Here is a 26,019-nt window from a genome sequence, read left to right on the forward strand (position 1 = left end):
CATCCACATTCCTTAACCTTTTACTCTTTAACACAAATTTATTTCCAGTTAACCAGAAAGTGGGATCCTATTGTCAAGTTCACACCTTTCAATGTTGTGTGCACTACAATGGTCTTGTATATGAAAGGTTCCTGTTAATATTGTCTGTTTTCCATGAGATAGATTAAAGCACTTTTTCTATTTCAAGTTTAAAAATACACAAGCTAAAAATGGTTTAATTTATTCTAGCACTGTGGGAATTAAAGACGGTGCTTTTCAGAGACAAATCGGAATGAATAAGCACAAACTATGAAGATCAGAGAAGGAAAAGGACAGTTCCTGTCAACATGCACATTTAAAACAGAAAGCATTCCCTGCACTGACGACAGGATTACTAACAGATCAGCTGTTCGCAAAGCCGTGCTGTTCTTCAGGCACTCCAGGAGAGGGCATGCTCTCTCCACCACAGGGTCGTGATGTGACGGATTCTGAGCCACATACCTGCATCTCCTGCTGAATACGCAGCTTCTCCCGGCCCAGCTCGTCCTGGAAAAACTGCAGTCGGGAGAGAGAAGAGATTTGATTGTGAGAAAACAATGATACTGTAGCGAAGCAACGGACGGGAGACTTGTCATATGTTAAATACTGTCTGCCCAGGAATGACGACTCTGGCTGCCTTAATGGTCTTAACCAGCATTCTTCAGGAAATCTCTGCTCATATTTAACATAACATAGCATAACATGTTAGAACTGCTTTATTTAACATAAAACACAGAGGCATTCCAATAAAATAAAATATGTTCAGCAGGATATTACAGTTTTTTTAAAGAAATGCATGGCTTTGTCTAGGTCTTTTACTAGTGAATTTTATTTCACATTAGAGCAATTTATTTCTAATTTTGGAATACAGAAATACTTCAGATGGAAAACAGAAATGGATCAAATATCGTGTTTAAGTGTGCCACGGGATCAAATCAGAACGAGCTTTTGAAAAAACAAAGCCCCAGAGGCACAAATAATTGCTGTGCTGTGAGATTAGAATTGTATTCTGTGAGTGCTGTAATTATACTATGCCTCAGATGGAGCTAAATTACTGACCCAGCAAGAAATCCTCAGAGCCGCTCATACAAAAGGACTACATGTGTTGATATGCGGATTCTATTCTAATTATATGTCTTTGCAGTTTCAAAATGAAACGAAAATGAAAAATCAGGACCTGTGAAATGTCAACACACTAGGTTCTCAGCAAAGGCATGTATTACTAACTACAAGATTTTATTTATAACATTGTTTTTTGTGTTTGTTTGATGATTTGTTTGTCTTTACAAATTCGAAAGACCAAACTCATGTAAATCTAATTTATCCTGATGATTCTGGAAATGACAGAAAAATGTATGAACATGTGTAAACAAATCAGAAAACAAATGTATAGCAGTGAACAATAAGTGTAATTATATCTCTTAAGTGGGATCAAATAAATATGTGTATCAGAGCTCATAGTTTATAACCCTGTTAAAGTGATATTATGCCTTCTGAACTTGGTGTCAGGGGAAAGTCTGCTGTATTTATCACTGTGTGGGTGAGGCTGTGTAGACTGGGCACCCGGGGGTGTGCCTGCAATGGTGGTTTAAATCCAGGCAGGGGTCCAACCACACACACTACTTAAGTACCTGTTGAGAATGTATGTGACAACTGGAGACCCTTATTTTAAAGTCCCGTCTCTATATATACTTCAATCTAAACAAAAAATGGTTTCCAAGGCCGGTACATTGCAGACCGGAATGTCAGGCTGCCAGTGTGTGGCCCCTAGGTATGTTACCATCACATCGGGTCGCACACACAAGAATGCCTCTCAGAACCAACTGGTCATAATTCACACACACGAACCCAATACTGTGCTCTAGTGGAATCTGGTATTAGAGACAGAAAAACAAGGCGTATATTTTATATTTCTTAATAGTTTTTGAATAGGAGTGAATATGAGAATATCTTGTTCTGCCCTATCATGCTTCATGGAACACGTGTGGAAGAAACTTATTAGTAAGTGCTACTGCCATTAAATCCCAGAGGAGAAGAGGGCAAACGTGAACTGAGACTTGAAACTTCATAGTAGTCCAGCGAGCCAAGCCTACCTCAGCATCCCTCTCCTTCTGCTGCACAGAGGAAGTGAGGTCATGGACTTGATCCTCCAGCTCCCCCACTCTCTCATTCAGGAACGTCTTCTCGTCCGAGAGCTCGGTGATTAGAGCGTCTTTGGCGCGCAACTCCTGAGTAAGTTCGTTGATTATTCTGCCGAGGAGAGAGGGGGAAGAGACATGCAGGAAAACGTGAACATGAGAAAAAATACCTTTGTCCAAGCGGCTGTGTGAAAAGACATAATAACGGCACATCGGTGGGGCTGACTTCTGCTCGACCCACATTCTGAACGCAGGGCTCTTGGAATAGGATTCATTTCACAAGCTTTGGACTCACAGCACAAAGAACTTTCTCAGTTTCTCAGTGCCAGCGCTGGGGTTTTGTTATTTATATCGGTGTCAGAGGATACAAATGTTATTGACATGACTTGATAAATATGTAACTGGCTCAGGTTACTGGGTTCTTATGAGAGACGCATACTCTCAACAGCTCGGTCCCTAAGCGTCCATGCCCTACCGGTCTTTGTCAGCCAGTGCTTGCTGGTGGAGCCGGCCTGGGCTCTCCGTGCTCTCCGGGGAACCCTGCTTCAGTCTCCGCTCCAGGGACAGGCAGCGCAGGGTCTCAGCTTCCGCAAGAGCAGCCATCCTGTCCGCCTCGCTCTTTGCTAGCTTGGCTTCCTACAAAGCACAGTGGAATTGGGAGTCAGTCAGCCTAAACACCGATAGCACAAATTGTATTAGACAGGCTCTGGTGAATGTTTCACATTTAGGGCTATTTCATGCAACACTGCTCCCATATAAAATTAATATCCTTGTCCCTGGTTTTGATAAAAAGTAACGTTTTATAGACTTACAATTTTATTTTTATTGAGGTAGGAGTTTCATCCAATTTAGCGAAGATTCGTATTTAAAGAAATTGAAACTGATTGTATAATAAATTATAGCCACCCCATCTAAACTAACACAACACATTGTTCAGACTAATATTTATGATAAATAGGGGAATTATAATACATACATCGTCTCTGTATGTAGTTTATTAGTCTTAATAAAGCCAAAATAAGAAAAACAGCTGTCAATTATGAATCTTACACTTCATATAGACTCTAATCTCCACCCAAAGTTGATAACATCCTGAAAGGCACGTCTCTTCGCCCCAATGGGTGACATAAATTGTGAAAGCTGACATCAATTTCTAAAGCATCTGAGCTTAATCAGAAGGAGATAAATGGGGTGTGAACTATCTCCAGAGTTTTGTGTTGTTTCAGTATTGCAGTGCCAACATTTAGGTCCAACAGACAAAACTGGAATGCATTGTTCTGGGGAAAAACAAAGCCTTTTCAAATAAATTGGTTACATATTTAATAACGGATAATAGCAAAGAATCAGGGAATGTGAAATATGTGCAGAGTCCCGGGAGCTGTGTTGGGAGGGCTTGCGGACCCGAGGGATGTCGTTGCCAGTGAAGGCCGCAGCGCCGCTGTACCTCTTGCAGAAGCTGTATCTTGGTCTCCAGGATCTCCTGCATGTGATCAATCTCCTGCTGCCTCTCCTCACATCGTCGCTGCAGCTCTGCCTCATTGTGATTGGTTAGGCTCTCTGCTGTTGTCCTTTCAGAGAGGCAGAGAGAAGCATGTGACTTTAAAAATAGACAGACAAAGCACTAATTGGTTAATTAATTACTGATTATACCTGTACGTCTTAAACAGGCAAAACTACGAATTTCTGCCCTGTTCAACAACATCCTCTTCACATAGGAAGGGAATGAAACTGAATATGTTTTGTATTTTGTTTATAATACTCTCTCTATCAGTACTACATAATCAGTAGGTTATGATATCAGATTTTATATTGGGAACAGTTCTGTCCTGAAGGGAAGTCAAACCTTGGTAGTAAATATAGCTTTGCTGCTCTTAAAAACAAATTGGGTAGCAGCAGTCATTCATGCCTTTTAGCACTACACATCTCCCGTTTAAATCACGCTTGCACTGACATTCATAAGAAGAACTCCTTGGTAATTATTTTGAAAAGTTTAATGTATTAATCCTTTAGCAGAGTAAACATTTTCTGCAGCTAGTGTGATTTTAATATGTGTTGGTCTGCTCCACCACTACAGCCATGCTCAGGGGATTTCATCAGCCATTCTCTTCCTTCATATTGTCTTCAATCACAGTATGAGCTTCCTTAACTTACTTCAGAATGGCACATACCATACAAAACCATTCTACATATTTCCTGTAACTCCTCTGCAGTACAAATCCAAAAACGCTGCAGGGTTTCGGAGCCACAATCCTACAAGAATATTTTTTTCTTTTCCTCCATGGGATACATATTGAAGGATCTTCCAGGAATCTCAATAACAAAATCTGGAGGATTTTGCTTGCTTGGAAAATTAGAAGTTTTCCTCTACGAATACGATAATACATTACTAATAATATAATAATCTCTGCTTTTATATTTGCAAATACATATATACAAATAAAAGCATTGCAATTTACTTTGTTTTCACATTTGTGATTTTCAGTTCTCAGATTTTACATAACATCACTTGCACACAATTAAATACAACTCAATACACAATAATGAATCCGGACACTCCTCTGCAGAACATTGTTCATATTAAGTAGGATAGTATCAATTATTTATCTAGATGAGAACAGCCAAACAGTGCTTCCTTAGTATGTTGATCGTTTTGACATGTGTGTATCCAGATTTAGCTGGTCAGTTCAGCTGAGGGGGTCAGGCAACGGTCAGAAATAAGACAGGAGTGAAGGCCACAGATACCTCTCGCAATACCTGTAACCTGAGTGGAGCCTTTTATTGTATAACACTGCAGCCCAGAAAAGACAACAGGAACCTGAGGAGACATTCAGAGTTGCAATGGCTTTCCTCCACTTTACCTTCTTACTGACTGTCATAGAATTGAAAATAAATGGGTCTGGATTCATTATCTTCCCAATGAGGTAGAGAGAAATAAACATAATGAGAATAGACAGTTTCTTGCAAAGTACTGTGATATGGCTCCTTGCTTTGAACTTCTAAAAGCACTAACTAAAAACTGTCAAACTCCCCATTGTACACTTTCCTAGCAGTTCCAATAATGCTTGCACAATTTTAAGGTGCTAGCATACTTTCATGGCTCAAATGACTTGTTTTATTTTGTTTAAAACTGCATAAATCTTAGTGTGAACCCCCAGTCCTGCAACGGACACTAATTTGGAGAGTCTGGGTAAAGCAAACTATCTGTCCTTTAAATATATTCGGGCTTTAGGAAATTCCTCAGTAAGCGACACCTCCAGAGCAGAGCATTTCAAGTTTAAGAGAGAAGCAAGGCACGACAGGAAGCTCATCTTTCCGCAGCTGTTGGACACGCACTCAAACGTGCACCACATAGCCCTGTGTTCAAGTGGACATGGAGGACTCCGAAAACTGTATCATGTCTGAGCTCAACTAGCTAAACTAGACCTCCGCCAAATATAAGACCAGTCACCGGGCGCCAGAACCAGTTATTCCATCATGAGGTCATCAAAATTAAAACTGGGGGTAGTATTTTTAAGTAACTGCAACTCCATGTGATGATGTATATTATTATACAATGACAAACCATGTTTACCATACTGATTTGACACACAAGTGAGAAACAATGATCAACCTTGCCACAAACCAAATGCACCACAATCAGCAGGCTGTTCTCGCTGAGGATAAATAAAATATGATGTTCTTCCTTTCAAATTTTGACACCCCGACTGGTTGACCTTTCTTTCTAATGGAGAGATGCAGGACCTTCATTGATTGATATTAGTGATGAAAACATAATATCTAGGAAGAATAAAATTGAGCATTTTCCTCATTAGCCAGTCATACCCTATTAAATGATTAAGCACAGCAACCACAGGTTCATACAATACTCAGAGATACCTCAAACCAGAGCTGACAACAACCAGTCTTTACCTAAAGAAGATGCATTAGGTCTCTGGTTGCTATCTAACAGTCATGATCAGTGTCACTGACAGCTGGGGTGTTGGCAGAGAGAGGGGCTTAATAGTTCCTCACTCAGCACAGAAACCATGGCGGTGATCACCATGTAAAAGAGGTCCTTCTGTTGTCTTCAATCAAGATGTGGTGGTTTGTGTTATGCTCAGTCAGATGTCAGCTCCCAACCCCAAAGCCATGCCAAGAAATCGGTTTTGACCTTTCGTATTTGCCAAGTCAACACACAGGGACATAAACTGGCAGAGTGGTAGTGCATTATGGTACAGTACTTCTGTGCAGGGAGAATACCAGGAATATGGTTAATATCACAGGCATTTCCCATGGGTTTCTGAACACCGTTTTGGCATATTGTCCATATTCCTTTTGCCTGAGCACTCAGAGGCTTAAAATACTTTATTGATGAAGTACTTTTGTTCAGAGTTATTGGAAAATCAGTTATTTAAAGATAACCCTTATTTTCAGGTTAATGAAGCCAGACCCCTTTTCCAAAATCAGACCTGCACATAAACCAGCTGGAAGTGTCATTAATAAAGAACAAGGCCTTGACTTACAAAGCCTGGTCAAGGAGCTGTTGTTTCTCCTGTAACTCCTGCTTCAAGCTCTCCACCTCTACCTTCAACTCGATGTTCTGCAACAGAAAAACACGATTATTAGAAGTTTGCAGGCTTGAGATTATAAAATCGTTACTGGAATGGTAGATTCTGATAAATATAAAAATGTATGCAAATACTTATCAGTCACTGCATGAATAATATATAAAAACACATCTTTAAGAAGTAAAAATGAACCTTCCATTGGCACACGGTATGTTTTGAAATGTCATGTTTTTCTTTATGACATCAGTACTACACTGATTTACTGTAAACCAAATTAGTAATTACTAACACATAATGCATTCGTGGCATCTATATCTGCCATAACCAATTATGAATTATGAATTATGAATTATGTTTAGAAAGTATTTCATAATGGGTTTTCTTTTACGGGAACAAGCAGAGAACTGTAAAAGAGTTTGAACTTGTGTAAATGTAGTGGTGTGTGCATTCCAGTTTGAAAGGGAGTTATGCTGTCACATTCCAGTGCTCAGTGAGAAATGATGGAGGATGTGTGGTGGGGGTGCAAGTGTCTCCCAGAGGGATAGCAGGGGGGATAAATGGAGGTAGAAGAACTACACACATATAGATACTTGTATGGTGTGACATCTTGATATATAGACTTCTCAAACAATCACAAGCTGAACAGTATAATAAAATGTCATGGATCAATTCCTGTTATTGAGCAAAAGTAGACTAAATGTTATTGCTGCCAACAAATTAGAATTAATAAAGGAAAACAAGGAAAGGAAAATTGGAATCAAATGCAATCTTTTTCATTCTATGCAATTTCATTTTCAAGGTGAAATTAATTTTAATATAATTAAAGATACCATTAACTGTGTTAATTCCCAAAACCCAGGACACATCTGACCAAAACTGAATTCAAATCTCTTTGCACAGGAGGTAAGATGACTGCTTAGCCAGTGAGAAACTGACTGAAAAGTTGTGACTAATTTCCATCAAGAACCTTTTCACTAGAACTGTGAACTGAGCCATTTTGCCGTGCCGTGTAGAGAGCCTGTCACATTGAATGCAGACTGTGAAACAGACACCTGATTTATCTGTGACGGGAGTTTGTGCTGGCTAACTGTGTGTCACTTAACACCAGCATGGGACATCTTTCACTTGTATCATCACTTTTAAAATTAGACGCCAGAAATGCAGCACAGGGTTCTGGTGCCGGAGCCTGCAGCTGCTCTGTTATTTACCTGTGATAAGAGACACCCGTGTTGGAAAGTTTGTCTATTGATGCTTTGAAAAACTCAACACAAACTAATTGCACTCTTCTGTGCTTTTCTATGAGTGGCCATTAATTAATCTTTCAATAGCATTTCAATTTCTGAATGACACTGGAGACAATATCTGTGTAGTTCAAGCTAAACACAACTGCTTCCTGTATGGATGTGTGGCTGAACATACTGACCTTTGTGGAGGAGACACAGGGATGTGTTCAGTATCAGGTACACATGCATCTAGTTATGACCCTTTGTACAAACAACAAAATTCACACAATGTCATCCATAGTCTTTTCTGACTTGCTTTCCCTAAGCTGATATCTAAAAGTCTTGCATGGAAATCATTAAGCAGATCAGACCGTAGTCACTGACAACATTGGTTAATGAGGCAAAGCAGTTAAAGGACAGTTTTTCAAAGAAGGTGCATGCTTTAATGACAAAAAATGTATCCTAAATTTTGGAGTTTGGTGTCTATACGAGAAAGACACCACTGTACAAAGCTGGTGCAATGTGCTACAAAGTTTCACTTGCAAAAAAAATACTAAGAAGGAATAATATATATATATATTTTTAATCAAATTGGCAGATAGCTATATTCAATGTATCTATCTTCTAGTAGAATGCTATTTTTACTCTCCTTCATACAGCCTTACTCTAAAAGCCTAAAAATAGACTATAGTCAGGCCACCTGCCATTTAAAGCCCTTCAACCCACAGCAACACGTCCACTTTTAACTCAATCACTAAGCCAAGGGAGAAGCCATCTGCGATTGGCTGGTTACTCAGTGGCCCCTGTGGATGGGCTTTCAGCATCAGATAAGTGTTCAAGTGTTTACTCTCCAAACTCACATTCACAAAGGAACAGCAGAAAGGGCAAACTCACCCCAGCACAGAACAACAACAAAAAGGCTTGGCTCCCCTGTAACTCATACATAAATTCAGTTTAATAGTCTTAAAATATCCCTCATAGGAGAGGATTTCCCCTCAGTCAATATTCAGGATAGTGAGAATGTTATAAATCAATCATCCAAGGTAAACCCAAGGTCAATATTAAATATAGCCTTCTTAGCAGCATGTAAGTATATCCCTTATATTGATTTTTCTCACTATTACACTGCATTGTCCACAGAGTATAATGGTTTAGCTGGAGCACTCTGTTCCATTCACAAAAAGCACAACAAGCACATTGGGGAACCGGTTTCATTGAAATACTCCTTAAAGTGGTAAAGCTATCATAGTCATTGCAATTGTCTGTTGAGTGCACACAGTTATGCTGCAGTTGTCATTGAAGTGGTAAGGCACATTTCAACATAAACTGAAACCATTGAAGACAAATCTGATCACAATGGCAGCAACGCCAATTCAAACAGAATGTGTGCAGTACTTAGTGATCTAGGCTAACTATTTTCTAAACAGTTGAAAAAGGAAAATAATCTATACTCCCAAACAGCTTCAGCTACAGACACGTGTTTTTGTATAAGAGAGAGATTGAGTTTGACCAAAAAAATAACTAAATAAAAAGAATAGCAGCAGTATAGCCCATTATAGGAGTAGTGCTAGATCGTGTATCTTTCGTTATGTTCTGATATGTCACTCAAACTGCAGTTCAGATATGCTACAATCCCTGTCTGTGTTAGCATGACCTCAGGAGTGTGGTCTGGTAGAGTTGTGTTAAACTGTCGAAGACAATGCCTATTCACCTTATTTTCTGCTATTGCTCAGTGAAATAAGGAAGGGTTGGGTTATACATTTCTGAGATCAATACAGGTCTGAAACATTTCCGTAGCAGGGTAATGTGGAGCAGGAAACACATCACTTTCTTTCCTTTCTTTACACCAAATCTTAAATCATATTTCATATAATAGTCTATCATGTTTTAAATGTATATAAAAATATTTCAGTTTGTGGTGCAAATTAAAGATTCCATGGTGTGAAAACATATCGCTCTCATTTTCACTTTGTTTGTTTGCTTGATTTACTAATAGAGATCATTTACCCACTTGAAAGGAAGCGGGGGGATCTGATGGAAAGTAAGACACGGTCAGTGACCATGACTTGTCAGTATACTTGTGTTTGAATGGTTTGAATGCTGATTTTCTACTGTGTGTCATTTTCTATTAACTGAAATATCCTCAACTGGCTTAAACAGAGAAAACAGCTGTGCAGAAAGTGTCATCCTTGCTTCACCAACTCAATATCATCCCCTTCAGAAGGGATTAGGCAGCATTCAGAAATCCAAAATGAGACTTTCCAGTCTTTGGCAGGCACAATGACAAGGTTGATTGATCTTTTGGCTATTAAGATAAGTAGATAAACACTGACTCTTTCCATAATATTATATATCTGTCCACTGTAGGTTTAGCAGTACATCAAACACAAAATACTGCGGCCAACCACGAAGCAAACTCGGCAGGAGCCTATAACTACGACCAACCAAACTCAATAAAAAAACAGCAGAAGCCATCAGTCACACCATTAAGAAGAAATATTGTCATGCTATTTTTACTGTATATAATGTAATTACGCAGTAGTAAACACTTAATATGGTAAAATGTGTTGCTTTTATTCACTGGAAATGTATTGATGTATTTATTTCTATTCAATTTTTTTTTTTTTAACTTAAAGGTAGAAAAATCAAGGGCTGTCTGCACTGATCCTTGACTCTCTTCATGGATGAGTAATCCTGATCTCTCTTCTCAAATATGTGCCAGGCCAGACAATCCACTTGTTCAAAACAGGCTCATTTCTAGCAATATCACAATGTTATGAAACGATCTCTCGTCTTTGACTGAAAAAAGATGAATGAATGAGCCATATTGATCATAGAAGACGGATAAACAATGTAGAATTGAAGCATGGCAAAATATGAGATCATCTGAATGAAAAATAAAGGCATAAACGTGAAAGTGAAACTATAGCTGTAGGGTTAAATGTAAATAAATTCAGATGCCCTTTTCCAGATGACAATTGGAAAACAAACCACAACAAACAACAATGATGACGAACACTAAAGAACGTGTTAGGTCTGACTGAGGAAGTGCTACACAACGGTGCCATCTCTCTGACAAATACCTGTAACCTGGCCTACCGCTGGTCTGTGTGATTGATGACAGTGTTGCACCACAACCCTTTTCAAGACTTGCTCTCAGTTGTTAAACTAACAAACCCAACAAGACCAGAGCCAAACAGCTTTCGATCAGAAGGGTCACAGAGTGCAACGGATTGGCCCCTTGCATGGAAACCAACAAACCGCACCCCCCACACCCTGCCCCCGCTAAATCACTCACCCGTTTGTAGACATCCTCGCTGCTGTCATCATACTTCTGCTGGATTCGCTCCTCCAGAAAGTAGATGCGGAGCTTGAGGCTGAAGTTCTCCTTCTTCAGGTCATTGAGGTGCTGCGATAGAGTACGGTAACCGTTAGACATGACAGGTCTCTCCGGGGGGCATCTTGCAGCCCCTCAGTCCAGCAGCATAACAGCGCAGACTAATCAAAAAAGAAGCTCCCTAACCCTACAAATGACAACAACACACACACACACACACACTAAAAAATGGCACACATGGCGCTGAGGGGCTGTGGGCCCTCCTCTCAGAGCTCAGCCCTCGCTATCTCCATGTTCTGCTTTGGGGCGGAGGGGAGCCGGCAATGCTTTTTTTACTTTGGGGAGGTATCTGAGGAATCCCTGGCAGGCAGAAAGGCAGCCTACGGGATCACAGGCACAAGTGGTGTGTAAACTGATCCTGCACCCAGGCCAGGAGTGAGAGAGAGAGAGAGAGAGAGAGAGAGAGAGAGAGAAGGTCTTACACATTTAAAGTCACTCGTTGGCCGACTCAGGAAACAACTGCCTGGGAGACTCTCTCTCTCTGCCTTTGCTAATCCCCCAGGGGCAGGGGTGCACAGCTGCTCCCAATCACACTATTAAGGTGTAACAGGAGATTGATCTGAGTGAACGCTCTCCCTTGAGACTGACCTTGGTGCACGGTGCGGGCAAGCGGAGCTGGAGTGACAGAGCTCATTCAGGACGATAAAGCCACAGCTGACTAGTCTAGGCACAGCTGGGAATGGGAATGTCTTCATAATAACAGCCCTTTCCTAGGAACCGAGTTCTGACTATTAAGATCATGTGAATTCGATGAATACCCAGAAGTCTTCACTCACACTCATGAACACCAGCCAAAGCATAAACAAACAAATCTTGATCACACGACCCAAACATCTGATGTATTTAAAGAGATTATGTAATCTTTAAACCACAAAGGGAGGGATTAACTCATAATTATGATCCACCTGCTAATTGCATACTACTATCACTCTCTCGCTCTCTGTTTATCTCTCTACTACTGTTTATTTCTCTATACTATCTAGGTCTAGTTATAGTATTTTTCTATGTTATATGTTTATATGTGTGTAGTTTGCAATTTGCACTACCACATCATTATCATTCACATACACCCAAATAGACTTACTACGCATACACATTGTCAGCACTTAAATTTCTGAGTTGGAACATCCGAGGGGGCATTAGTTCACAGGCAAAGAGAAATAAAATATTTAATCACTTGAATAAACTGCAAGTGGATATATGCCTTTTGCAGGAGATCCACCTCTCAGAATCTGATTGTCTAAAGTTATAATCTTAAACCAAGTATTCTCAGCAACCTTAAACTCACAAAAAAGAGGCGCTTCAATATGAATTAACAAAAACATTCAATTAATTCATAAAACCACTGTGGCAGACCCTGAGGGCTTAGCATTATAATTAATGCTATACTTAACAATAACAATTTCACAATTGCAAGTATTTATGGGCCAAATAATGATAACCCATCTTTTTTTCATAATTGTTTCACAAAACTACTAGATTTCGCAGATTCAATCATTGTAATTGGAGGGGACTTCAACACAACCACTAGCCGAATAGATCGCTCAAATACTAATAATCATGCCAGAGTGTGGCGCTCTGCAGAAATAATCAGGCAGTATAGTAACGATCTCGGTCTCTGTGATAGATGGCGATTGCAACATCCAATTGGTCACAAAACCTTATCTTGCACTGATTTATCTCTTCCTAGTAACTCAATATATATACCAGACTACAATATCTGACCATGCACCATTCACATCCACTTTTAACAATCGACTCTTACAAAAACCTCCCACTAGATGGCACCTCAATACGTCACTGCTTAAAGATGAAGAATTTGACACATTCTTCAAGAAAGAGTGGACGTTCTTCATGGAAATGATCAATTCTCCAGAAATATCATCATCATTAAAAGTAGTCCTGACAGGGAAAATCGTATTATACTCATCATATACAGTGGGGGAAAAAAGTATTTGATCCCCTGCTGATTTTGTACGTTTTCCCACTGACAAAGAAATGATCAGTCTATAATTTTAATGGTAGGTGTATTTTAACAGTGAGAGACAGAATAACAACAAAAAAATCCAGAAAAATGCATTTAAAAAAAGTTATAATTTGATTTGCATGTTAATGAGGGAAATAAGTATTTGACCCCTTCGACTTAGTACTTGGTGGCAAAACCCTTGTTGGCAATCACAGAGGTCAGACGTTTCTTGTAGTTGGCCACCAGGTTTGCACACATCTCAGGAGGGATTTTGTCCCACTCCTCTTTGCAGATCCTCTCCAAGTCATTAAGGTTTCAAGGCTGACGTTTGGCAACTCGAACCTTCAGCTCCCTCCACAGATTTTCTATGGGATTAAGGTCTGGAGACTGGCTAGGCCACTCCAGGACCTTAATGTGCTTCTTCTTGAGCCACTCCTTTGTTGCCTTGGCTGTGTGTTTTGGGTTATTGTCATGCTGGAATACCCATCCACGACCCATTTTCAATGCCCTGGCTGAGGGAATGAGGTTCTCACCCAAGATTTGACGGTACATGGCCCCGTTCATCGTCCCTTTGATGCGGTGCAGTTGTTCTGTCCCCTTAGCAGAAAAACACCCCCAAAGCATAATGTTTCCACCTCCATGTTTGACGGTGGGGATGGTGTTCTTGGGGTCATTCCTCCTCCTCCTCACACGGCGAGTTGAGTTGATGCCAAAGAGCTCGATTTTGGTCTCATCTGACCACAACACTTTCACCTAGTTCTCCTCTGAATCATTCAGATGTTGGCAAACAGACGGGCCTGTACATGTGCTTTCTTGAACAGGGGGGCCTTGCGGGCGCTGCAGGATTTCAGTCCTTCATGGCGTAATGTGTTACCAATTGTTTTCTTGGTGACTATGGTCCCAGCTGCCTTGAGATCATTAACAAGATCCTCCCGTGTAGTTCTGGGCTGATTCCTCACCGTTCTCATGATCACTGAAACTCCACGAGGTGAGATCTTGCATGGAAACCCAGACCGAGGGAGACTGACAGTTATTTTGTGTTTCTTCCATTTGCGAATAATCGCACCAAGCTGCTTGGCGATGGTCTTGTAGCCCATTCCAGCCTTGTGTAGGTCTACAATCTTGTCCCTGACATCCTTGGACAGCTCTTTGGTCTTGGCCATGGTGGAGAGTTTGGAATCTGATTGATTGATTGCTTCTGTGGACAGGTGTCTTTTATACAGGTAACGAGATGAGATTAGGAGCACTCCCTTTAAGAGAGTGCTCCTAATCTCAGCTCGTTACCTGTATAAAAGACACCTGGGAGCCAGAAATCTTGCTGATTGATAGGGGATCAAATACTTATGTCCCTCATTAACATGGAAATCAATTTATAATTTTTTTGAAATGCGTTTTTCTGGAGTTTTTTGTTGTTATTCTGTCTCTCACTGTTAAAATACACCTACCATTAAAATTATAGACTGATCATTCCTTTGTCAGTGGGCAATCGTACAAAATCAGCAGGGGATCAAATACTTTTTTCCCTCACTGTAAGAAAAAATAGAATGAAAACTTGAAAATGATCTAGAACAAAAACTACTACAAGACTCATATGCTAACAATCCCACAGAAACAGTTCAAAACGAATGAAGAGAAACCAAATTCAAACTCAATGAAATTTTAAATAAAAAAACACAGTTCTTGATACAACGACTCAGACATAACAACTCTGAATTTAATGATAAATCTGGAAAATATTTGGCAAACCAACTCAAGCAAAACCAAGAAAACCAATCAACCATCAACCATTCCAGTTATCAAGGACACAGGGGGAAATATCATTCAAACTCCAGAGCACATCAATCACACAATCCACACATTCTACAGTCATTTATATCATTCCCTAACTATACCAAGCATAGCAGCTATCGACTCCTTTTTAAACAGCATAACACTCCCAAAGCTCAATAAAAAACAAGCAGATAAGTTGGATACACCTCTCATAGCAAACGACTTCAAAAAAGCAATTAACTCTATGTCAAACAATAAGGCCACAGGAGGCGACGGTACCCTATAGAATTCTATGAACATTTCTGGCAAACAATCTCACCATTATTTACCAAAATGGCATCTGAAATTAAACAATCCTCAACGATTCCACCACACATCAACACAACCCTTATCTCAGTACTACTTAAACAGGACAAAGACCAAGCACTGTTCTCTAGCTATCACCCCATTACCCAATTTCTTAGCAGATTATCCCTTATCCAGGGTGACTTACAATTGATACAACATATCACATTATTTTTACATTTTACCCATTTATACAGCTGGGCATTTACTGGAGCAATCTAGGTAAAGTACCTTACTCAAGAGTACCACAGCAGTGCCAACTGCTGATTGAACACACAACCCTTCAATCCAGAGTTTAGAGCCCTAAGCACTACCCCACACTGCTACAGACCTTAAGATTATTAGTAAAGCTCTAGCCACCTGATTAGACTCTGTAACTCCGCTGCTTATCCACCGCAATCAAACCGGCTTCATCAAAGGTAGACATTCCTCAAACAACATGTGTCGCCTATTCAATTTAATGAATACAACATTTTTTTTTAATTAAAAACAATAACTGTGTCATTAGACACAGAAAAAGCTTTTGACAGATTGAACTGGACATATCTATTGGCAACACTGAAAAACATTGGGTTTGGAGAATCCTTCATTCACTGGATGAAGATACTTTACACCTCATCAGTGGCGTCGGTCATCACAAATGGAATTACATCACAAAGCGTTGCATTGCATAGGGGAACCAGACAAGGATGTTCACTCTCTCCATCCCTCTTCGCTATATTTCTTGAACCACTAGCTGCTGCAATAACGCAAAATGACAACATTTCTAGAATTCAAACTCTCAGTACAAATCACAAGATTAGCTTCTATGCAGATGATATATTATTGTACCTTCAAAATCCTATACAAGAAGTTTTACAGTCATAAACACATTCGCTGACATACCTGACTACTCTATAAACTGGACAAAATCTACAATTCTTATGTGGAGACTCCTGGAATGCTGCAGTCCACACGCCTGCTCTTCAATTCACCACTGGCAATATCAAATACCTCAGCATCAATATCTCCACCAATTTGTCAGACTTATTCCATCTCAATTTCACTCCACTTATAAAAACCATAGAAGATGGTCTGAACTGACAGATGAACTTACCACTCTCTACTATTGGCAGAATTACAACAGTTAAAATGTCTATTCTTCCCAAAATTAACTATCTCTTCACTATGGTCCCAGTACAACCCAAAACCAACTGGTTCCAAAATTTAGATTAAATAATTACTACATTTTACTGGAAGAATAAAAAACCTTGGATTAAGTTAACCACACTACATAAAAGTAAGCTACAAGGAGGTCTGGATGCACCAAATTTGTATCATTACTACCTGGCTAACCAACTACAATATATTACAAAATGGCTATACTCAAATAAACAGATCAATCAATGGACAGAAACTGAACAGTATGTATCCAATTAAATTTCAATTAATGACTTACCTTTCATAAGCCCAACTGTTAAACATCATAACTGCTTTAAAAATACTGTAATCTCCACAACCCTGACAGCTGGGTGGAAAATGAACAAAATCACTCATTCTATCATGACACCCTGCAAATTCACCCCAATATGGTCTAATCCTGACTTCCTGATTAATAAAACGCCAATAGTCTTCAGCATTTGGAAAAGGAAAGGTATCACACATTTACATCATATATTTGAAAATAATAACCTCCTCGCATTCAATGATTTGGAACAGAAGTTTGGAATCGGTAAAGAAAAATATCTCCAATTAAAAAATGCTATCAAATAAAAAATTAATATAATCAATAAAAATCTACAACCCACCCCTTTCATGGAAACAATCGACAAATTAACCCTCTCCAAGAAACCATTATTATTATATAATTATCTTATCCAAAAATGACAAATGACTGGGACACAAATCTGCAAGAATATATTTACAGTGAGTAATAACACCCTCACATAACTGATACAATACAAAGTCATTCACAGAACGCACATTACCCAGCACAAAATGTTTACAATGGGTTTCATAGGGTCTGATACTTGTTCACACTGTACGCTGAAAACCCCTGACAATTACTTTCATGCCTTTTGGCTCCGTCCACCGACTCAACACTTTTGACAAGAAGTGATCAACAAAACATCATCTTTCTTGGGCTGCAGTATCCTGCTCTCTTTTTCCACATGTCTACTCAGAGACCTAACCACACTCAACCTCCCTGAACAAAACAAAACTCAAGTTCTCATAGCGTTAACTACTGCCAAGAAGACTATACTCCTGAACTGGAAAAGCAGACACAAACTTAGCATCACACAATAGCCAAACCTGTTAACAGATTATATTAAACAGGAAAAGACATAACCACCAACAATAACCAGGAAAACATGCACACATACACAACCCCAAACACTCTTTTTTTTGTATTATCCATGGACATGAGTGATGCATCCCAACTGGTCTCCTATATGCGCACAATTTTATGTTCGTATCTTAGTTTGTAGACTTTTTTTACTAAGTGATTAAATAAACAATAAAGTTGGGGGGAGGGGGTGGCGGAAGAATCAAAAAAATATTCTTGCACATTCATGGCCAATGAGATGATACATTCAACAGAGATTCATTGAGAATTGTATGCTAATATGTGCCGGCTCACCACGCGGGCCAGGAGAAACATCCCCCCCGCCCCGGGCACTATGGGCAGGGCTCGGCCCACCACGCGGGCCACGAGATTGTGCATTTGAGATGCTGCTTCACTTTTTCACACAGGGCCAGTTGGTATTGGAGACCTTTTTTCCTTCAATAAATAAACTGATCATTAAAAAAAAAGAAAGTACTTTGTAGCAGTTATACTTATGTGGACAATAAAGAAGCATGTGACTTAATATTATTATAATATTTAATTCCAACAATCACTAGTCACACCTTTGTGCTTTGTAACATCATCAGAAACATAGGCTACATACCTTTGTCCAACCCCTCTAATTATCCTTACCCTATATCCTATAAACTCTATACACTGTCTACATTTTTCAACAACTATATTGATGACTGAGACTCTGTCAAGCTAATACAACTGATAATCTGAGTTTCTAATTCAGCAAACCTTTTACACTATATTCCTTTATCTTTAAAACACTCAGTAAAACAAAGCAAAGCAACACCGTTGTATTCCTAGCTTTACCATTTCTAGCCAAGTTTGACACATAGTTTCACAGCAGTGTAACACTATTTTATTTTATCTTCCCAAATTCCATGGTGAGGTTAGAGAAGTTCCTGACCCTCAGACAAAAGCACTGCCAAGAATCTCAGAATAAGACAAGTGGGATTTTCTTGTTTTTGTTTTTATAGGAATCAGAGTACTGGCTCCAGAAAACACAAAACAAAGACATCAGCGTGTAGGGCTTAGTAGACTGAATATTTCAATCTGAGGGGGGCACTGTAACTCCACAAAATGAAGCTGTTTAACTTAATCAATTTCTGGAAATAAGAGATGCTCAGTGCCGGAGCTATATTTAGGTAGGCGTCCCAGATTTACTGTAAGTCCCATCCCAAGCCCAGAAGTTCCAGATTGGAACTTCTCATGGAAGGATCAAAACACCCTCTGACTCACTGCTGGCCCGGATCACAAGCCTGTGGTACACGGAGCTGTTGTGAAATCTAATGCTCCTCAATTGTGTGTCATTGTGTATGTGTCAGATCTGGGGCAGATATTTTTGTTGCTTTACATGCTTCAGTTCTGAAGGAGAACAACAAGATACTGACTTATTGTTTAGGACATGCGTTCAGTCACCCCTGACAAGGCAAGTTTAAAACTGAGTACCAATTTGAAATGTGCTGTGTAACACTAGTGCTGGTCTATCGCTTAACACTGTACTGTCAACTCTAAAGCCAAAGTAATGATAATATTAACCTTGACATATATCATATAAATCTTCCTCTGGGTTCAGTGACATCACACCCACACGTTAGGGAAGGGTTATGACCAGACACATGGTTTGTAACAGTCCTTTTCACCTCCATTAGTGTGTATACTAAAACAAATACAGAAACAAAGAACTGAATTAAAATTGACATAAAACTCCCAAGATATCTGGTCTTCTCTGGTTAGGCAGTTTGTTTGAAGGTCTTCCCTCTGGAGCTAATATCCTATGTCTGGTGTGGCGCCATTGAAAACAGACACATGATTCAAATGAGAACAAACTGTAACAGAAGAATTCGAGAGAAATGGAAAAGAACGAGGGAGATACGAAAACACAAGGTGAGGAAAATTAACTTAATCTTGATTCCTGCCATTCAGTGAAATTCATGAATGAATCGAAAAGCTCCAGATTGATGTGTTTGTAGTGCTGACCTTCTGGATTCAATCAAGAGAGTAATGCTTGTGAAAATGTAAAAAAAAAAAAAAAGGCTTGATTAAATAAATACAGCCACTTGGAATGTTTTTTCCACTATTCTGCCTGGTTGCTGATGTCTCCTCTGTGACTATCGAGCTGCAAAGATGGCTCAGATTTCTCCGCCAGGGGCTGGAGTGGTAGTTTTAGGACAAACGACAAATCCTGTGAAATGTCTCCCTTTCTGTCCGCACCTTTGAACCACAGTCAAGTCATGGGCCGCCTAAGAGACAATGTTTTTCAGTACACAGCACAGGAGCGAGAGCCAGGCTATCACAGCCTCCTCTCCCTGCCCCGAACACCGATCACACGCTGGTGTGTCACGCATGTATTACGCCACAATCTCAACAAACACGCCAGAGAGAAACACTGCATTTTTCAATCATTAGAATACCATTTCAGTACAGCTCAACAACAAGGATTGACTTTATTATGACACAATTGAATAAGATATGAACCCAGATTGCTTTTAATTTACTTAATTGCACTTAAAAGATAAAAATACCACATTATTATTATGCTCTTATCGTATAAACCAGAATATTGGCATTTATTGATGATAAAACTCCATCTGCCAGTTCTTTCTATTCTCACTGGGAACAACAAGAGTCTTGCACAGCAGGTGACAACATTTGCAAAACAGATGCCACCAAAACTGTTTTATTTGTCGATTTACAGACTACAACTCTTTGTTGTGGTTAATACTGGAAAGTGCTTCGGAATTTACCAAGCAAAACAAAAACAAAAATCATAAGAATCTAAAATATGATTAAATATAAATCATTCCCTGTGTTTCAATTGATCATGTTTGTTCTTGTGCTCATGTCTTACATCCTTATACTGTTGTTATTCGTTCAACTGCATTTTCATTTCCCACACATAGGTTTTCAATTCAGTTTCACTGTATCACGCTATCACGACACAAAGTAAATTTATAGACAGTGTCCTTACTAATGCACATTAAAGCATATACTAACAAATACATAAAGTAAGCGCCATGATTGTTTTCAGTAGATCCCACTGGGTAATTTGCTTCTCATGACAATGAATCATGCAATATTTGAAAGACACGAAAAGCTAAAAATAAACAAGCACACACAGGGCAACCACAAAAGTCACTATAAAAAAGGGTCAGTAAGGTCTATGTTTACTCTATAGTCATCAACAGTAAAGAAACAGACTTAATAAATATTTGTTTGCTTGTTGCCTGTGAGATATATAAAAACAAATTTTATATATTGTTATTTAAACTACAGATGCATCTCTTGACTCTGCAAGTAAATAGTTGATTTTAGTTTAATAGTTTAATTTTAATTCATAATCCAATTTTTTTTCTACATACATTTCAGTTTTCTAAAAGAAAAGAAAAAAGGAACCAAGGCTGCAAGCATTCAGGCTGACATATCAAACGGCCACCAGTTCACTATTTATGAGAAATTAAATCGACCAGAAAATTTACAGACATTATTTTCAGGGTTTCTTCTCCAATCTGACCAATTGTTAAGCTTTCACGATCTCAGATGTGTGAATTTGCAGCCCTATAATATCTCCGTTGGGAATGTCGGGAGATGGGATTTTTCATATTCAATTAAACAGGCCCCAAATCAAATGCAGTCTGAAGTCTTACCACTAATGATGTAACAATAAAAAAAATCATTTCTGAAAGATGTCTTTTTTGGGATTAAATAAAATTCAGTTTATGCAGGCAAACAAATTGAGGCTTTGGCTCTGCCATGTATCCCTTCATGCCTTCCCTGGACTGCGGGCGTCCGATTACATGTCAGCGTCCGCCAGTCACCCGGGAGGCTGCAGCATGTGCGCAATGATTGATGCAATGGCATATTATTACTCACAAACAATAGAAAGGGGTTAATTGGCGGAGCCAGCCAGAGGCCGGGGGGGAGCCGAGGCGGTGCTGTGGGGGGCTGCTTTTTTTCTCTCTTTCATCAGGCAGCGTTCTCTCCTTCCCTCTTTCTCTCTCACCCCAAATCACTTCCAGATGAGGGTGTGTAAGTGCCAATTGCGTGAAGGCACTGTGCTGGGATGGCCTCCGCAGCATGCCAGCAGCCTGTCAGGGAACTTTCCACTGACCTTGCCAGTAACTCGGCACACATTCCCAAAAGAAAACCAAAATTATTTTGTTTAATTACCAAAAAAACATATTCTGACTCATCCCATCTTCACGGCTGTAACTGCTTTATCAACATGCCTCAAAGCGATGAAAAAGAGGAAAATTCGATTCCAGGAAACCCAGGGTTGCGCCAGGCAAATTATTTTGATAGCTGAGTATTTAATTGCAATTAATTCAGCTATTGAGATAATAATTCCAAGTCAAAAGTAGACAAAAAAATCCACCCTTACCCAATCCCATTAAACATGAGAGAAAATCCTGATACACATAATCTCAACTCTAGGCTTTCACTGACTGGAGACAAACTTCTCTGACCAACAGCAATCTGTGTCAATACTGCTGGTTGATTCTAAAGAAGGAATTTGTATTTTCTTCCTGTTGGATTTATTTTGTAGTATATCCACTAATAAAGCTATTGCAAATGGCCTGTATTTCTCCAATTCACTGACCTACTGCAATTAGGTGATATTGTATATTTTGTATTGTTCTAATTAACAACCATTTAGTTTTGACTTAAAGGCACACACCAGACATTGACCACTGAACCAAAACACTGGAGAACAGGAGGACTTGTCATACCGAGCTAGGCAATGCCGAGTGACAGTGATTGAACTTTCAGACTCATTAAATAATAAATAAAATAAAAAAGTTCATTCTTGACAACAAAAAAGACCCACCTAATATCCCCTCAATCATTTTACAGAGGTGTTTAGTGACCAGGAATGTAATATCTAGCACAGGAAGTGAGACGTCCCCGCCCAGTACTGTGATAAAACGATAATGTACCTTTGCTTCCATCAATAATGGAGTGCAATACTCCCCGCGGGACTGAGGCAGTCATCGGGCTTGTTTCTGTCAGCTCCTTACATTCACACTAATGCAAGGTCAGGAAGAAAACAGCTGGACAAGCGCCCTGTTTTGCTGAGACTTTCACTGGCTTCTCTGAATCGTGTAGAGACTATTTTCTTCCTGTGTTATCCAGAGTTAGACTGTATGGCCTCAGTCCCAGAGCACTACACCTTAGGGTAATAGATACGACGACACCAGACAGATGATAACTGATTCATATGTTCCTTACTGATCTTGAACTTGAATTAATAATCTGCAGCTTTTTTTCAGCTGTTTTAACATCCTTTACAATATAAACATGTCAATAAGAAACAGAATCCAATACAGAGCAATTTAAAAAAATACATAAATACAAAACGTTATGTTTAGCTGTGGATGCTTCCATTTTGGAGTAATCAGCCTGGAGCAGCCAGTTACTGACTCACCTGGCCCACCGGAAATCGCTTCCCTCTGTGGTCCCACGTTCATCACACATTGCACAAGCTACATCTTGTGGGTTTCTGTTCTTGTGTTCCTCTATAGAGTCAGGTGACCAAGAACATGTCAGTAGTATAAATTCCTACATTACTGGATAAGCACACAGCCTGGTAATCGTAATATAGACCCTCACAACGATCAGCAAGAAAAGGAACACTAACGCACACAGGGTTTTTAGTTTATTATACCCAGAGGTCAAATTAAGGTAAACTGTTCAGGCAGATGCTCAGGAATATACATGTACAGTATGTCATACATTCAAAGAAAGACGAACAAAAGACGAAGACTCCCGAACTCCCGAAGATGAACAAAGTTATTTTTAAATATAAACCTAACAGAAAAACTGGATGTTGCTGCAGGTGACTTTTGTCCAAAAATATTGCTAGTGTATGACTAGGTTTTAAACTAATCTAGTGCTCAGAAGCCATTTCATAGAATTTAATTTGAAATATTACATCTGGATGACTGGTGATTCCCTGTTGGTTTAATCATTTATCAATCATAAAAAGCAAAACTTAAAGGGCAAAAAGTGTGGTTCTGAAATATATACTGCTATACATATCATGCACGTTTCTTGAAGTTCATTTAGTTAACATTAAATTCTACACCCACAGTATTTCTATTATATCCTGAGAGAAAATGCTTAATTGAGGTAACCATTCAAATATCTTTCTCCCATGTCTCATCCTCACATATTTGAATGGCACCTCTGGGCTCATATTTGCTTGTACTCTAAAGTGAAATAACATGATCTAACTGTGTACTGAGTGTCAGACTCAGCCAAAATTGCTGAAGATCACAAGAGCTGCGATTCTCTATCCTGACACTGGAAACCCAGAGGCCAGCTCGGCCCAAACAGACTCCCAGAGTGAAAATCATCGGCCCGGGCCCGAAAGGCTTCTCTGGAGCGAGATCAGAGGGCGTAGCGTTTCATAACACACACTCCTACACAAACATTAATACTGCGAGATCTGAGTGACTACGGTACAGGAGCCAGACAGGATATGACTTCATCAGGAGCCACGCTAAGCCTTCAGATGGAGCCCAAAACCTAGCACACATCTCTGCAGCTCTGTCCATTAAGTCCTACTGTTACCAGCTGGTGCTGAATTATTAAGTAGAGCTCGGTTCAATAATGGCGAGGGCGCTGCACATTATCCAATACAATAGGGGATTACATCATCCCGGCCTGGAAGAGGAGAAAGAACATCTGCAATCACCAAGGCACGCACTTCAGCTTTATTCTTAGAAGAAAATACAAAAATACAAATCAGAATCCCATCAGAATCCCAGATCAGAGCCACCAAGTGGGTGAAATGTGACAAGACGCTCGTGGACGTCTCGCAGAGGATCAAATGTGTCCAGAAATCACTGATCCGAATTAGTTGCACCTAAAATAATAAGCAGCTGGAGCTCACGTGACAGGTGAAATATAAAACTCTTTTAGGCGCTGTACATCACAAACCAGCAGAAATGGTTTAAGTAGGTTCACCTTTAACTCTGGGGTTTTGGGTCATTTCCAGCGAAGGTCAGGCATGACTCTAAGTTGTTTTGATTTGGCAGCTGTGAGACGCTTTACGGATCGAGAGCTGCTGGGTTTACCTCAGTACAGAGAGGACAGGTGTTCACTTCACAGGCAGAATTAACAGGCAACAGAAAGGGGTCTTTTATGCATATGTTTGGACATGAATACCCAATCAAAAATATAATTGCCCACATGGGGCATTAGAACAGCTTGTATAACAAAAAACAAAAACAAATAGTATTTCCTCTTGGTGAATTATTCTTTCAATTATCAGCGCCCCTGGGCTGTGGTTGTACTGGACCATTTTCCATCCCTGAGCTTCTGAGGGGCAACCAGAGTCCCCGAGAGCAACAGAACAAAGAGCAGCTCAGCACAGTCCACAACGTCCTGCCCAGCTCTGAGCACCAGAAAATACCTCAATAGCTATGAAGGAGACCATTAAGCCTCTATGTGTTCAAAATGCTGTGCCAGCCCTGGGCAACTCAAACAAAAACAAAAACACGTCTGTTTTCTCTTTCTGAGAATCAGAATCCATCAGAAATTATCTGTTTAAACGCTTTGCCTCACTAATTATTGATTATAGTAAACTATAGCATTTACATTAATATTACCTATACAGTATCCTAACACTGGTTATCTGGTTACACTTTTCAAATCCAAACTTAACTTACACTTTGTGTTTATACTCTGGGGTAGAAATCCTATTTTAATTGCTGTATGGTATTGTTATTATTTCTCAAACCAGATAAATATATATTATTGTATAAATATAGATAATTATACATAATTAGTTATGAATGCATATTTAACTCTACTCAATTTGAAGTAGGAAAAGCAAAATGATGATTAGCAAGAAAATTGCAAAAACAAATAGTTTTCAATGAGGAATTTTAGGGAAATGTGTTAACATAACAGATCAGTGCCTACTTCTAAGCCTTAATTAGCCTTGTTTATAGTCATTTAAAATATCACTCAACACATTCAGCTGTTAACTATTGTGAACTATAACAGCTGACTCACTTGACTTTTACAGACTGTAACACAATCTAAGAGAACAGATTTCTTTCTCGCCATATTTTTTGTCTACAATTAAAAACTGTTTCAAATAAAGAAAGTTTGAACAAAGCTAATTATTATTGCTTTGTTCCCTTAATAAAAAATAAAAAAAGGAAATTCCATACCATGTACGTATAAATAAACACCAGCTGACTGGTGGAGTAGAGCATTACCACAAATTCGGGGTCTGTATGTCTTCAAAGCATATCTGTCCTCTAG

General features: G+C 39.4%; 1 protein-coding gene across 1 annotated transcript in view; it reads right to left on the reverse strand.

The window, feature by feature from the left end:
- The window catches only part of pde4dip (phosphodiesterase 4D interacting protein), a 77,550-nt gene that overhangs the window by 40,256 nt on the left and 11,275 nt on the right, over positions 1-26,019 (reverse strand). The window contains exons 4-9 of the mRNA XM_066691720.1: positions 11,225-11,335; positions 6,659-6,735; positions 3,601-3,724; positions 2,632-2,792; positions 2,112-2,268; positions 481-534 (exon numbers count right to left, since the gene is read on the reverse strand). Coding sequence (XP_066547817.1) covers positions 481-534; positions 2,112-2,268; positions 2,632-2,792; positions 3,601-3,724; positions 6,659-6,735; positions 11,225-11,335 — 684 coding nt within the window. The remainder of the gene's footprint in view (positions 1-480; positions 535-2,111; positions 2,269-2,631; positions 2,793-3,600; positions 3,725-6,658; positions 6,736-11,224; positions 11,336-26,019) is intronic.

This window comes from Amia ocellicauda, chromosome 19 (genome assembly GCF_036373705.1).
Source record: "Amia ocellicauda isolate fAmiCal2 chromosome 19, fAmiCal2.hap1, whole genome shotgun sequence".
Lineage (NCBI taxonomy): Eukaryota > Metazoa > Chordata > Actinopteri > Amiiformes > Amiidae > Amia > Amia ocellicauda.